This window comes from Leptosomus discolor, chromosome 8 (genome assembly GCF_034619465.1).
Source record: "Leptosomus discolor isolate bLepDis1 chromosome 8, bLepDis1.hap2, whole genome shotgun sequence".
NCBI lineage: Eukaryota > Metazoa > Chordata > Aves > Leptosomiformes > Leptosomidae > Leptosomus > Leptosomus discolor.
Window position 1 is genome coordinate 26,295,244 of NC_141398.1, and position 16,590 is coordinate 26,311,833.

The following is a 16,590-nucleotide window of genomic DNA, read 5'->3' on the forward strand; positions in this document are numbered from 1 at the left end:
AGACACTAGATGCCACAGTGTTTAATTTCAGTGATGGAATGCCAATATTTAAACAAGAAGCTCCTAGAAAATCTTCCCCCCTTTTGTGTGAGGTGCTTAGGGGCAAGGAATAGACGAGAAAACATTAAAATGCCAAAGACTAAAAGGCACCAAGAGTTAAGGCTATTTGAGAAGGAAAGATTAATCAGAGTTTAGGAGTTCAGGCACAGAATTCCCTGAAAAAAGTGGGTTTTTTTCTATATACGTAACATCAATGGCATAGATCCCTGTCTTTCTACTTTCTGCTGGCATTTTAATTCCAGTTCAGGCTCCTGTTATCTAGCACAGGTCTCTCCATGACATCCATCCATTCATTTGGCTCATCTGGCTGCAAGCCATGGCAATCTGCACAGACCGCTCAAATTGTTGGGTTGGTTTTTTTTCTCTTCCCAGGCATTGGATTTTGAAAATAAAAACCTGTATATTCTGAAAGTGGAAGCTACCAATACTCACGTGGACCCTCGATTCCTCTACCTGGGGCCATTCAAGGACTCAGCTACAGTCAGAATTCAGGTGGAGGATGTAGATGAACCCCCGGTGTTCAGCAGACCAGCGTACATAATGGAAGTGAAAGAAGATGTTCCAATAAACAGTGTAATAGGAACAGTAACTGCTCAGGATCCAGATGCTGCCAAGAACCCTGTCAAGTAAGCATAGACTATTTCAGCTTGCGCATAAATTTTTTACAGCTTTAATTTTGCTTTTTTCATGTCAGCACACAAAAAAATCATTTGTAACAGTGAAATTGTTCAGGTATGCTTAAATATGGAATACTGTAGATGGTTAATGATCTCCCACACTTGAGCATATCTAGGTATGTGTGACTGTGTTTGCATGGCCCTTGCATCTTGAATTACATCCTATCCTCTTCAGTAACTAGCTTATTTCTACAATGGAAGAATTTACTGCAAAAAGAGCACTAAGAAGATGTTAGCGTTCTCCTTCCACCTTTAACATTTTCCAGTGCAGTGCATCCTCTCAGCTATATGACAGGGGGGGTGATTCAGCAGCCCTTTCTTCTCCCATCTGTCCAGACTTGCTTAACAGATGTCACATTTACCTTCTCTAAACTGCAAGTAGAAATGCCTTAAAAGCAGCCCATGTGCACATGCAGACTCTGATCTCACTTGTATCAGTGTAAGGTTAGTAAGATAAGAATCAGTCTCATGGACTTCATAAATTACATTTGCCATGAATCAATAAACTGGTCTTGGAGGAAGTGGAGGAAATGTTAAGGTTGGAGTAGCTAATCCTAAGCCTTCATATTTTTGTAAATTAACAGGTATATTGTTTCAGTACATTTGAAAACATACTGGAGTACTTAAGTCATAGTGGATAGAGTATAAAGGAACTTTTAAATAGTTGTGTGCTTTAATTAAAGTTCATTGTACTGACAAGGCTGTAAGAAGAGGAAATTAAAAATACAGCAATATTAAATCCAGGTAAATTTTCAGCATGTCTCTGGGTTGGGCACCTTGGAAATGCAATAGTAGTCTTAAGATCAAAATAGAACAATGCAGGTTTAATAAAAAACAATCCATCAATACTTTGCTCTTCTCTAAACAACTGTCTTTCATCAAGATATCTTACAATGTTCATGAGGCATCAGTCAGTTTTAAGCTTTTAGCTCATCTTGTGAGAGGGGTGAATATTATCATCTTAATTTCCTAGATGAAGAAACTAAATCTAAAATGTTTCTGGCAGAAACCCTCCCTGTCTTCAGTTTGCATGCAAGGCCTTGCATATGAATTCTTGTTCAAGACTAAGTCTTCTAATTTTAATTAAGGTTTGCTTTCATTTATATCACGACATACAACAATTATATGGAGTTCTGGAGCAGAGCATAGTAACTTGAAGAGCAACATAATGTTTTGTTGACTTTGATGAGGCCCAGGGACAGAATGAACACCTTCTATAATATGTCTTCATGGGCATGCTAGCATGAAGATGAAAAATTGGTTGCGGTCACACCCAGGCCTCTTGCAGTCTTGATCTGAACTTGCATTTTTATATCTAATGGCACTGGAGCATGAGGGTAGCGCTTCCTTGCTTTTGTCTGCTTCCCTGTGGTGATAACTACAACCATTTGCATTTCACACCAGCACTGGCTCCTAATTATAAGTGATTTACAGTGGATAGGGGTTATGCTGTTCACTGTTGAGTACTGCCTACTGGCTCTTTTCTATTAATTGAATGTGTGTGCTAGAACTTACCTGTCCTTCAAAGGGCAGTTCTTTAATACAGCATAGGTACTTTGCATATTAAATTATCAGATAATTATTGAGCAAAATTTAGCGGAGGTGACAAAACTAATGCAGTGCAGCAGAAAACTTGTCTCCCTTATAGTCTAATAGCATGCGACAATCAAAGTGAAAGGAGAAGAAAGAGAAAAATGAGGAAGAGGTTAGAGTAACAGAAATAAACACAGCAAGAAGAAACATGAAAATCAGTAAAAGGGCAAGGAAAACAACAGAGAGCAGTAGCCTGAGAGAAGCTAGCTTGCAATAAATGTAATTTTATGGTGCTAGTATCTTGGCTATCTACTAGAATGTAGGGGCATGGGTTGAGTCTGCATCCTGCATCTTTTTGAGAGTGATTTTTTTTTTTTCCATCATGCAATAGAGATGCTAAATCCAATTTTCACTCTGAGCTTCAGGGAAGGCGCAATTAGGCTGTATAGATATGACTTGTCACTTGCTTGTCAATTGTTCTTGATGATTAAAACTAAAATCTTTAGACGCTTGATATTACAATGAAAACCTTCCATTTTCTCCTCTACTCGAGTGAAGATTTCTCTTTTTAGACAAACTGAACCCTAACTCTGTTAGATGAAAGCCTCTTTGATCTTCCATTAAAGGAAACCTTCACAATATCATTATGAAAATGTGTTATGAAAAATTCACACACACATCCCTTCCTGACCCACAAATCTTCCTGACTTGTGGTTACGTTAGACAGCAAGCTGCTGAACATCAGAAGACAATGAAGCAATAGCAAAATACAAAGCAGATATCTGCCCTGGTTGTAAGACAGCATAATCGCTCATGACCTCTGTATTGGTAGAGCTACATTTCATCAGACCAGCCCTTATAAATAAGCTTTGATCTGACATGACATTAAGAGAATACAAAAATACACCAATAGATATTTGGCTATGTTTGAATATGCATCCATGTGTAGCGACATTAATACACTCCTGAGTAACACTCCACTGTCCAGCTGTGTTACAAAAAAAAGTTTTGCATTCTGCTTGTGTTTGATCTAAACAGAAACATTATGAAATGCTGAAAAAAAAATAATGCTGCAACTGGCACTGCTGAATTGTACATCAGATCTTTTTAAATTGCTAGTTGAGTTTTTTTGCTATAGTAACTCCTCAGAGGCATAATGAAGTTCATCAGTCACTGGAACTGTCTCCCTGCTGTGATTTGATTTACTAAAGTATCCCAGATGAAAATTGTCTGCAAACAAATGTAAGGCTTAATTTTGTTTGTGTATTTTACTGACAACATATTTGCATGTGTTCAATTCTCTCTTTCACCCTCCTCTTCTTCCTGTTATGTACAAGGAGAGACTGGAATCTACATAGATACCTTTTAACTTCCTAGCTTGTCAATTCCTCAAGGTTTGAAAGGGCTGAAGTCCTGAAATCTGACAAATACACACCAGTAATTTCATTAAATAAATGTAAAAATGAGTTTGATATTGTCTGCTTAATTCTTACTAGGTTATGATCCATAAGTCAGAATCACCACCAATTCAACATAATTAACAGTCTTTGATCAAAAGAGATGGGATTAAACAAACTGAGAAATAGAAGTGACAGTCTAGCTTATTAAAATCATCCTTCTAGACCAGAGTTAATGGTACAATTAGAATATATTTTAACTGCATTGACCTTGTATGTATTTTCTTTCGGATATGAAGAAATAAAATTAACATTTTATTAAGAAGCTGTTCTCTGGTTGGTTTGTGGGTTTTTGTGAGTTTAACTTTCCACTGTGCCAATGACTGAATATACATACGGTTTTGCAAGGACTTCTATTTTAAGATTCTTAATACCTTGAAGAAGTCCTCAATGTTACAGTTCTGGTAACATTAGAAAAAGTCAAGAACATTTTTTTTTTTCATTTCTTCCATATACTGGACCACACAATGAATTTGGGAAATCTTATAAAGATATTGATTAAAATATGCCAAGGCATTAAAATGTGCTAAGGCAGTAGGATATTTTAAGTCCATTCATGAGATGAAAAAACATGACTGAAAGCATAATTGAAGAAAAAAAAAGCAGCGATCAGACAACTCCTGCCTAAAGCTAGTTGCTTACTTAAATATCTTGCTGAATGAGAGCCGGAAACATACTGTTACAGTTGGCTGGAACAGCTAATCTATGGAAAATCTTGATATTTCATTTCAAATAGGAATGCAAAGTCTAGATTTACTGCAAAATCAAAATACCAAAGTATTTCAGCTGAAAGATATGGAAATGAGTTACAGAATATCTGAAAAATAATTGAATTCACAAAATACCAACATAATATCATATAAAACCCTGAATGAATGAAAGTGAAAATGTTTACCATATCAAATACTTACTTTGTCAAAATATGAGTCAGACCAGTTTGTATAAACTTGTTTCTATCAAGCATTTCAGCTAAGTCATCAAATTCACATGTGCTATTTAGATTTGGACAGAACAATACAGCTTGCCGGAGCTGTCCCATCAGTCAGCGCTGCCTATTACATACCATCTCACATACTCTTTTCAAGCTGATGGTAACGTTACAACGCCACATAAAGGAACTAGGTTAGCGACACCACAGCTGACTTTTGCAGTACTGTTAGTCAAGTGACAGCAACAAATAAAAATTAAATCAACTTCTGAAAAACTAGCAAGGTGTGCCTATACAAGTCCTATCGCAAAAAACGTTAGCTTGTGTGTGAGTGCCTCTGAATCTCATTTGCTTGTTTCCATAGGAATTTGATGTGGAAGGAGAAAAGCAGTTTAGTGCAAACTGCTATAGTTTTGTTTAGGAAGGTAGGCTACACGAAAATTCTTATTTTAGAATAAGACCAGTCTAATTTGCTGTGGATACTGTATCTCATTTTTTTCACTTGTAAAGAAGAAAAAAAATTGCAGCTAAAAGATAATTAGCAAGTTAGTTTGTTTTAAACCTTTGTCAGAATCGTATGTTTCAACTGGACTGTTCTATTCCCTCCTTCTTCCATGCAAGATCTTTCTCAGAAGTTATGAGACACTACGCAGGCACTGGGAAATCCATGCAGAATAAGGGACATGTCACACAGCTGCTCCTAGGGCAGAGCGAGGAACAGAAATTTTTCTTCAGCCTCTGCATTCCCCTCAATTCTGTAGTGGCAGTAAACTCTGCCAGTCATTCTCCTGGCCCAGTTTTCATCTGACTGCTTACCAGCTCAGCCGTATCTTTGCCCTTGTCTGGACACAAAGGACAGCAGTAGCTGCCTTGTCTCCATCAACACGGCCTGCAAGGAGACCAAGGGAGCACACTGGACTTCCTAAGGCTCTATCCTGGATTGTACCTCAGCACACGTTTGTGCTTCAAACAGAAGCAGAATAATGCAATTGCATTCTTGCTTTAGCAACACCACAGATATATTTCCTTCAAAACCTCCGTAACTTATGCAAGAATTTTCTATTCATGAGAGATGAAACCAAGTCACAGCATTTGGATCCGGGTAGTAGCACCCTCTCCTGTGAACTGGAGAGTTCTACTTTTAAAGTTGGGGTCAGTTCAGCAGAAAAAGCAAAAGATCAGATTGAAAATTTGAATCTGTATTTAGACTCCGAACTCCTCCAGAGCTTGTTAGCACTGATTTTCACATCTAGATACCATCAAGCAGGGCCAAGCATGCTAGTTTTAATGAATTACAGCAAACTTCTATGTGATATGTACCGTGGAATAATGAATCTCTGTTCTGTGCTAACTTGTTGGGGGGGGAGCAGTCTTTTTAAACATTGGAAAGTGAAAGACAGAAATGCACCCTAGCTGTCAAATTTTATACCAGAAATGATTTGGAACAGTTGAGATATCAAACCATAAAAAGAGAGTTTTATAATGGGAAAGCCAACTCAGCCTTAAAATAAACTTCATATCTTTCAGGACACAGACTTCACATTTCTCACTAAAAACAAAGCTTTGATGATTCTCAGAGGTATGTAAACTCTGCAGTAATTCATTTATTCAGTTACAGTGCTCCACCTTCTAAATCAAACCTCCAGTGTGTCATTATCTGGTAGCTCAGAACTAGTTCTTTGTGTGATTATATAAAGACTCTGAAGCCTGTGCTGAAAACAAAAGGCAACCCCATTTACTAGCTGTTTGATGTCTAGTCTTAGAAAATGGTTTAAGAACACAGAAAATTAAAAGGAAAACTTTCTCCTAACCCCTGTCTTTGCATTTGCAGGTACTCTGTAGATCGACACACAGATATGGACAGAGTATTCAACATCAATTCAGGAAATGGTTCGATATTTTCTTCAAAACCCCTTGACCGGGAAACACTGCTATGGCACAACATTACAGTAATAGCAGCAGAGATCAGTAAGTCAAACCTAAATACCACTGCTGTCCCCAATGTAATGAATTTAGCCTTCTAGCTGAGCATGTGGAAAGCACTGCTGGGTAGATGTCAGGGTATATGGATAGTCAACTCAATACTAATGAAGAAGCGGAAACTCTGCAAGAGGTGGTCTGCAGTTTTGTGTTTACTAGGGACAGAGTTAATGAAGAGGTACCTTAGCTGAGCAGGGAGGAAAGGTAACAAATTTGTGTTTTCTAACCAGTAATACCCATTTTTAATTTTGAACATAACTGTTGAATTCTGAAATTGGCATGTAGCAAGCGAGATGCTTTAAAGCCAGTCTGCATTCCATGGCTGAATTCAGTCTGATCAGACTGAATATGGTGCAGGCTAAATGTTTTCAAGCAAGACTGAGGTGTCTGGGCTGAGCTAGGTGCCCAGATCTTAATCAGTTTTAAGGATTTCCATTTTTAACTTCTTTTGTGTCCTTTGAAATTATGAGCTGTAGTTACGAATCAGGCTGTCACTTAGTTTGGGATTGCTCAGAAGAAGTAATCTTGCGATAATACTAGTCATGTTGGTTTGTTGGTTTTAGGAGCTGAAATGCCAGGGATCTAGATAAGGACGTGTATGCTAAGTGGCTTTAATAAACAATCCTCTATTTTAATACCTTAACTATAAGCATGTGACATGCTCAAATGGTAGGGAATGCAATTCTACTTGGTTTTGAAGAGTCACAGTGCCTATGATTGTGAACCATGGTGGAATGATAGAGAGATTTAATATAAACATCAGTTCTATGACTGTCAGAAAGTCTTTATGCAACTCAGAGGTTAAATGGCTATTTTTTTTTTAATATTTTCTGAGACAGTATAACCTCTACTTCCTTATATTGTGTCTACGTGTATATGACTCAATCAGCTGCTGAGTAGTGAGAAGAGTGTAACTAAGGAGTACTTGACTCAAGCTTTCTTCATTCTGTAGGTCTTTTTAAAACTGAAAACTGATGTGAATGCTATTGAGGCAAGCAGATGGGGGTTATGTAAAAGAGTAATGGGCTAGAGCCTACAGGAATGATGATTCGTAGTAGTTTTCTCCCTGACAGTTTGCACCTTTTAATGTTAGGTATGTGGTTTCAGCATACCAAACATGGACTTATGGCTGACTGTTAGTCAGGTGTTTGTCTTTCTATTAAGTCTTTGAAGGAGTGATCTAAGGTCAAGAGTTGTATATTACAGACTGAGCTCCTGGGTAGAGGAGAAAGGGAAAAATGAACACCTAAAAAGGAAACAATAGCAAGAACATTTAGGAAGCACACTTGCATTGATCCCAGGCGAGCTGAAATAATATATAGTATAGAAAATTGTATACTGTCTGAAAACCAACTTAACATCTATATGAAATACTCATTTAGTTCCTTGCCTCCTCCTCTAAGGATAAACTTTCTACTGGGCCAAACCCTCTCAACTAAACCTTTTGTGTCTGACACAGGCTTCTGTCTTAAGTACCATTCATCTTTAGTCTGAATCCTTTCAGGCTGCAACAAGTTACTTCCCAGACAGTGCTTCACTGAGCCTAGACCAAATTTGGCATTACTGGGGTAGATGCCTTTCAAAGGCAATTTTCTTGGTTGAAATACAGCTACTGTTCAAACAAGCCTTGGTCTGATCCAGGCTATCTCACTGATTTTAGTCTCAAGAGACTGGACTGGAAAGCACCACTGCTTAATGTTCCTAGCTAAAGCCAGTCATTTCTAGCAAGGCTAGCTAAAGTCTCATTCTGCAAAATTCCATCTCATCACTGATTGCTCTCAGTGACATACCATCACATCAAACTCCAGGGATATTCATGGAAGTAATCAAAAAGAAATATCCAGCCAAGTTACAGGTGGGATGTGCATTCAGATGGATGAGTGCTCACTTTGATGTAAAAAAAGTTTTAAAAAAATGCTAAGTCATATAAAGAAACATCTTTCAGCAATAACTGTTCTTGATTTCATTTTACAGTAGAAAAAAAAAATGAAAACACGGAAGTTATTTTGCCTTTAATTGTCTAGAATTCTCAGCAAGTGTAGATAGCCCAATTTTTTAGTGTTCTTCTTTTTCACCAGGATGAGCTGCAGTTGCTCAGCAGCCCAGAGAATCATGCTGTGAATGTTGCAAACAAATACTGGGTCAGTACATCTGCCATAGTCAGAAGGCAAACTGGCGATAGAACTCAGAACACAGGGCTACTTATTCACAGCTGCAGAATCACAGCTGGTTTACCAGAGAGAATTCCCAGAGTGTTTTTAAATATTCTTTACTTAACACTTAAGAGTAAATCAAACATTGGCAGGACTTTGAGGCTGTATTCAGAAAAAAAAACAAAACTTGAGCCGTTTGGTTGCTGGCTCAACAGAAATCATGCCACTATAGAGATGAACAGATTTAAACAGTTTGTTGAGTCTGTGGAGCTTTTTTTGGAGATGGAGACCAGCAGTAATTAAAGGATAATGCAAACAAATTAACCTACAGCAATTAATTTGCAAAGATAATTTGAAAGATGACAAAAAAAAGACTTAAAGACGTATACATGTATTTCAACTTACATTTCCATTAAATCAGAAAAAAGGCCCGCGTCTGTAGAGCATAGAGCTTTCATGAAGTTTCTATTTATTGCATTATCATTTTAAATTGTGAGAATCTTAAGCACCTAGAATTAAAATGAAAACATGTAGTTCATGGTTCCAAAAGCACGAAAAAACCAATTGTAATTCTTGAGAGGAGAACACATTTGCCAATATATTTGAATGTGTTTGTTAGAAAGATATGCCCTTATAAAATAGTCTTGCTAGTAGTCCTGCGACTTCAAATAAGTACCTTTGATTTCTGCCTATTATAAAAATTCAACATTTGTATTGATGTATTTTAGCATAGAATTCAGCCTAGTCTATATTATACATAAACTGTTATTTTATACATTGAATTAATTTAGCCCAATGGTTCATATTACAAAATTATTTATGTCTAACGGAATCATTTTAACTTCAATGGGACTGTGGAGCTTTAAAGCTTAATATCTTGTCCTAATGACTGAACTGAATATGCAGTGCCAATTTTGGAGAAGGCATTTTCAAATTTATAAAAGTATGATAAACACAGTAATAGGAGTTTTATTAAAGCCTAACTCAACATGCTACAATGAATGCTTGTAGAAGCACAGAGTCTTAGATCCGCTATATTTTATTGCACTGTTTTTTTTCACTTGAGTCATAGGTTAAAATGCATTAATAAACTGTATTAACATGGATAGAAAATTAACATAGCAAAACCCAGTGTGAGCCCTCATGAAAGGAAGGAGGAAGGCATTTATTTTAAATGAAACTAGTTTCAATCATCACACTCATTCCCTCATAGATTTCACTCTCTATCATTCCCATACCCACATACATCCAGGCACTGAGGTGGGGATATCTGGGAGACCTGGCCTAGGTCATTTTTTGTGTGATATGGAGCACACAGATCAAGTCCTGGCAATGTCTCTTGGTTTCCTTTCAATTGGTTGTGATGAATTGGCTTGAGGGCAGATTTGTACCTTTTAGGAGTCACTGGTTGTTATGATGTGACTTTTTGCCACAGAATCTTGCCTATTTCACCATTCGTGGCTCCTAGGCAAGGTTTCTGCCTGTTGCCTTTCTTTCTTATTTTGGGTATCTTCATGACTAAAGCCTGTCTACCCCCAACAGGAAAAGGAATGGTCCAACAGGAAAAGGAATGGTCTATACAATGTGGTGCCTTTCCAAATGTTTTCATTTTTATCTGGAAAGATGGCAATATTTTTGTCAGTATCTTATGCTCAGGAATATCCTTGTCAAATTCCATCTCTTGGAACTATACAGTCCTTATAGGGAAAAAAACATGTGTCCGTATTAGGATCTGCAGATTCTATACAGTCCTTGTGTTCTTCAGCTGAAACATTTTAGCCAATTTTAGCCAATATAGAATATAAGCCAAATCAATTCCCAACAGCTTAGGAAATATCTGTGATCACAGCCACAGTTACTATTTATATAATATAATGGTAATCATGGTAGCTTAAGGAACTGTGTAATGAGATTTGTAGGAGACAGAATGTTATATATAACAGGTGGAGAGCAAAAAAAACACTCAATCCCATCTTCATGACTATTCCGTCTTCCTGTTTCAGAGTTAAGGAAGGAAATATGTTCTAGGCACTTTGTTGCCACCAAACTGTATCAGTTAGGCTAATAAATAGATGTAATTTAATTCCAGTATTAATCTTTTATCTATCTATCTATCTATCTATCTATCTATCTATCTATCTATCTCACACATGCATTCATAATCATACTTGGAGTATTCAAAGGAATTTGTAAATCCTGGACTCCTACCCAATCTTAACTGTGTAGCTTACAGAATCAGAGTAATGATAACACAGCATGATTTTGTGGAATTCATGCCATAACACATTCCCTAGAAATCGACAGAACATAAGTGGAGTGTTGTGAGTGAGAAGAATTAAGACAACGAAACCCTGAGACTGTCCTTTTCGTCTCCTGCACTAAGTCAGTATCTGAGCTAAATAAAATCTCTTTCTTTCTGGTTTTATCATTTCAGACAACCCAAAACAAAGCAGCCGTGTCCCAGTGTTCATTAAGGTTTTGGATGTAAATGACAATGCTCCAGAGTTTGTAATGTTTTACGAGACCTTCGTCTGTGAAAATGCAAAGGCAGAACAGGTGTGTTGCCTGCTTGTGCTAAGAAAATATTCCAAATTAATTGAGTTTTGCTACTACCCTGACATCAGCTCATCAAAAGATATACTTTGCATTGCAGCAAACTGTCAGTTTTGCAAAATTAAACTAAACAGTGCCTGAACACTATCTGATTACAGTTAGTATTCTTGGAGCTAATGTGACAGTATGTTTTAGACTATTGTTTTCTGTACTGCACCTTGTTATCCCTGATTCATTTTCATTCTGCGATTCTCTGCATTATTTAGGCACCTCCATTGTCTCCTTCAAAATCAGTTTCAGGTCAGTAACTGTTACAGGTCCTGTCTGTGATATAACAATTTCTGGCCAGATAACTCCCACTTTACCAGTCCTATTACTAAATGGTTCAAAATAGCAGATAATTTGGAAGATTCAGCCAAATGATTCCTGCGACATGAGATTTGGGTAGATAAATATACAGTCAGCTTGGACTGTCTCACCCTTCATCTCTATTGCTTGTTGCAGGCAGTTTTCCTGGCTGTCTGGAGCAGCATCAACTCAAGCCTGCTCTTGAATTCAACGTGATTTTCCTGCCAACTTTCAATTGCATTGTGTAACTGGCTAATGGTATGGGATACAATGCATGGTGATCCTAAAGAGCATCTGCAGCACATGGATTTCTTTTCTTATGCTTGCCATAGCAGCACGGTTGCTACATTCATCTGCCTTAAAGCAGAAGAAAAAAAATGAATACAATAAGATTGCTTTACAATCCTAGAGTACATAAATAAGCGCAAGGTCTACTGACTTTGAAGATAATTTTTTTCTTATTGTTTCAGCTGATACAAACATTAAGTGCTGTTGATAAAGACAACTCTTACAGTGGACATCAGTTTTCATTCTCCCTAGCTCCCGAGGCAGCCAGCAGCTCAAACTTCACACTGCAGGACAACAGAGGTGAATTTCTAGGAAGACTTTTCTTTATTATCTCATCCTTGCTTTCAGTCTTCAGATCAAGATTTAATGTGTGCTTTGTGTTTCCAGATAACACAGCAGGGATTTTCACCCGAAAAGCCAGATATAACCGTCATGAAATGAGTACCTACTTTTTGCCAGTAGTAATATCAGACAATGACTACCCTATCCAGAGCAGCACTGAAACAGTGACTATTCGAGTATGTGCTTGTGACCATCGAGGAAAGATGCTGTCCTGTAATGCAGAAGCCTTGATTCATCCTACTGGTCTTAGCACTGGGGCTCTTATTGCCATTCTTCTCTGTATCATTATATTACTTGGTAAGTAGCTTAGAGGCATTTTGTTCGTTTCATGGTTATTTTGCATTGCTACAAGTGATTACACCAAGGCTGGGACAAGAACAAAGCAAAGACATCCTTGCCTTATCCTTGCCTTATCCTTCTGAGGGCCTCTACAGATATGGTGTATAGAATACATCCTATCTAATCTTAGTTATCTAAACGTTAGCGATGTCCAAACAAGAGGAGGCAGCTGGACTCTACCCTCTGGTCAATGGAAAGAGACAGGCACCTGTAGAGAGAGATTCATCCCATCTCCTTATTGGTATCTGAGGTGGACCAGATTAATTACCTTCTGCAGGTGTCCATCTCCTTCTGTTGACCATAGAAGGAGGCCAGGTAACTTAGTTTTAAATAATTAACTATCTGTGTCTAAACTGAGGAGAAACAAGTCTTAGTGCTTCTGTTCTGCTGGAAAAGGGTGCTGAACCAGGATGGCTGCTAAAGCACTCTTTCAAAAGATGCAGGATCCTCCCTTTTAGGAACCTGTGAATATTAAGAGGTTGGATCCTGAGTGTGGAGGGTGTACAGATATCCGGCTACAGCACTTACAAGGGGGCAACATTTATTTTTTTATAGAAATAAGGACAGTTTGCAACATCTCGCACATTCCTCTCACTCAGGTTCCACCCCTCTGGTACAGCAAACAGAGATGATTGGACCCTCAGCCATTAGCCATAGTCTATTCATCTGGGGAGAACTGTACAATACAACACAGGCAGTTCTCAGGGAGACGTCATTAGTTACCTTTAGTATCTAGTCAGGAAAGAAGGGAGTCAGACCAATTTTATAGCAGTAGGGTCAAGCAGGGGAGAAAATGTTTCCTCAGAGCTTCCACTTCTTTCTACCATACCCATTTCTTCCTTGGACACACTCATCACCACTGCAGAACCATCCTGATCTTTACTATTAACAAAATTTCCCTCTCCAGTGATGAGTGAAAGACCTTGTTGTGATTCTCAGACTTTACCAGTATAGTCACGGCTTGCCCAAATAAGCACTATCCCATTTTCAGAAGATACCCACAATAACAGCCTTAACCTTAATTTGCCATTAAATTCATTTTTCAAAACATGGTATCATAACCTCTAAGGGCTGAGCTCAAGTTGTATCAAGTTCCTTACCAGAAAAAGAAATCTAACGTTGCCAATAGTCTTGCACTTCTTAGTACAACTGTGCTCATTAATATCAATCTGACATTAAATGATTTCCTGTTTTATGTCAATCGAAAATAATTGATTCTGTGTGCTAAGCAGCACTTTATGTCAATTACTGCTCACGCCACCATGCACCATAAGCAGATTTTCAGTTAACTCGGCTATATAATTTTCTATTTTCAGGCTGGTTTCAGGGTTTGCATGTGCAACCATTACTGAGTGAAAAACAATACTCTGGGCAGACCCAAACCACAGTCTAAAGTTTAGCAGCAACAAAAAGGGCTGTGAATTACTAGGTTTATTTGCAGTTTGAGTAAGTTTAACAGCTTATCAGGAGGCCTCAGACACTGCCAAACACTGACATGCAAATAAAGGCGATGTACTTTAACATATAACTTCTAATGGGCTCTTTTGCCTGCAAGTTCAGCACAAAATAAGAAAATCCATGTATCAGAGATGTGGCATAATTATCAAAGTCTCATCCTTGCATAGTCTGTGTTACACCTTTTTTGTTAATGAGATACTTCAGCAACACTTCGATGTATAAACTATGAGTCCTATGCTTTCTCAGATCATTCTACCATTCGCTATTCTGGAAGCCCATTCAAAATTGAAGCTGTGTTTTTCAAGTTCTCCAAAGTTCTCCTCAGTTATCTCTGCGGTATCACATAGTCCTTTCCCCGATCCTCCCACATAGTGACACAGCTTTATGTTCTTAAAGAAGAGAATTCTCTCATACTGCATTTTTGCACAGCAGCACTCAGATTTGGACCCTTACGTGACACCATAAGTAAATCCCCATTGTTAGAGTGAGAGCCTGAAGCTTTCACCATCTGAACCAGCCTTCCTAGTTCCACCTCATTTATTTCCTTTCAACTCACATTAATAGATGTTCTCCCTTATACACACTATTCTTATATATATCCTTATGGTAAAGTCACAGCAGGAATTAGAGCATTTTCCTACTGTATCCTGTCTTCTTGGGATCCCTCTATACTCAATGGAGAGAAAGAGTATGAGACTGTTCCACAACATGCTTGAGCACACCTACAGATAGCATCTTACTCTAAGCAATCCTGCAGAGAAGACCATCATTTAAAAAAAAAAAAAAATAAAAATCAGCTTTTTCTCTGTTGAGGGAAGCTAAGACAGACAAGTTTCAATGGGCTAAAATTTTGATTTGGGGATGTCCTTAGTCCTTGGCATTGCCCTTAAGGTGGTTACAAATGAGGGAGGGACACCATTTTAGAAACACAGCTGACATGAAAGATAATTTTGATCCCCCTTATCATCTTATATCAATGAGTTTAGGCATTTTCTGATTTCAGCCATGGACTTTTTAAGGTAACGTGCATTGTAAAATCATGCCAGGGAAGCTCATAAAACTGGGACTTTGTGCTGGCTGAAAAACAACTCCATATTCCAAGCTTCTTTCCAGAGGAGGATAGATTTAGTGATCTCGAAAAGCAGCTTTGCTAACCTTTTATCATAGCCCAGTAGATACTAGCCTTGTCCATAGCACAAGTTGCATCTCATCCCAGGGGTTCAAGGTAAATAACATCTGATGTTACTTATTTTGGAGAAAGTGTTTCTTCCTTCTCATCTCTCATGAAACTAGTTCTGTTCTCAGGGCAACAAAATTGCTATATGACTCTGGGTGAAAACATACCTACTGACAAAAAACCACTTCACTTGGCTTCTTACAAGCTTGACGGCTCCTTTCTTCTAGTGCATATCCATGCCATTTCATCTCCCAAGGTATTCATAGGCAGAGCAAGTACAGTCTGAAAACCTGACGTGTGCGTTTGCAGTTTTTCAAAACTTCTTTTAAAAATTTGAATTTGAGCAGAGGCGCAGCATTTCTTCTGGGTTTTAATGGAGCTATGAATTAACCTTCCCCTTTCTCTTCTGTTATTTTTGTTTCCAGTTACAGTGGTGCTGTTCGCAGCACTGAGACGGCAGCGGAAAAAAGAGCCTTTGATTATTTCCAAAGAAGACATCAGAGACAACATTGTCAGTTATAATGATGAAGGTGGTGGAGAGGAAGACACCCAGGCGTTTGATATCGGCACACTGAGGAATCCCGAAGCCATAGACGATAATAAATTACGCAGAGACATTGTGCCGGAAACACTTTTTATGCCACGGCGGACTGCAACAGCACGAGATAACACGGATGTCAGAGATTTCATTAACCAAAGGTTAAAGGAAAATGATACAGATCCAACGGCACCCCCCTATGACTCGTTAGCAACCTATGCGTATGAAGGTAACGGTTCTGTGGCCGAGTCCCTCAGCTCCTTGGAGTCAGTGACTACGGATGGAGATCAGGACTATGATTACCTCAGTGACTGGGGGCCTCGGTTTAAAAAGCTGGCAGATATGTATGGCGCAATGGACAGTGACAAAGACTCTTAATACATTGCCTTTTTCTTTTTTTTTTTTTCCCTTCCTCATTTTCAGAAACAGCATTGAGATATGTGAAGCAGCTATTTCTTTCTATTTCTCTGCAGCTGTGTGAAAGGGTTCTCTGTTTTGCCCATTTGAATTGTCTAATGACTGCAGTCTAGTGGATCAACTGTCAGAAAACTTTTTCTCATTTTATGAGCTTCCAAGAGGCAAAGTTCTTATTTTTTAGTGCATCCAGTTTACCAAGCCAATCTTATAGGCACAGCAGTAGTGGAGGGGAAAAAAAGAATCGAATGGGGAGCAATATTTTTACTTGTTCTGCTTATATTGTAAATTGGAGTATATTACTATTTAAGCTCACTTGCTCTTTTTACTTGTATTCAGACTATT

At 38.2% G+C, this 16,590-nt stretch overlaps 1 protein-coding gene across 3 annotated transcripts in view; it reads left to right on the forward strand.

Annotated features, from left to right (window-relative positions):
- Nucleotides 1-16,209, forward strand: part of LOC104351288 (cadherin-6) — a 47,354-nt gene extending 31,145 nt beyond the window's left edge. For 2 of the 3 annotated variants that reach the window (XM_009957352.2, XM_086469094.1), the window contains 6 exons: nt 433-686; nt 6,487-6,623; nt 11,223-11,344; nt 12,160-12,277; nt 12,365-12,616; nt 15,719-16,209. In XM_009957352.2, coding sequence (XP_009955654.2) covers nt 433-686; nt 6,487-6,623; nt 11,223-11,344; nt 12,160-12,277; nt 12,365-12,616; nt 15,719-16,209 — 1,374 coding nt within the window. The remainder of the gene's footprint in view (nt 1-432; nt 687-6,486; nt 6,624-11,222; nt 11,345-12,159; nt 12,278-12,364; nt 12,617-15,718) is intronic. The other variant, XM_086469093.1, reaches the window with a different exon arrangement.
- The last annotated feature ends 381 nt before the right edge of the window (nt 16,210-16,590 follow it).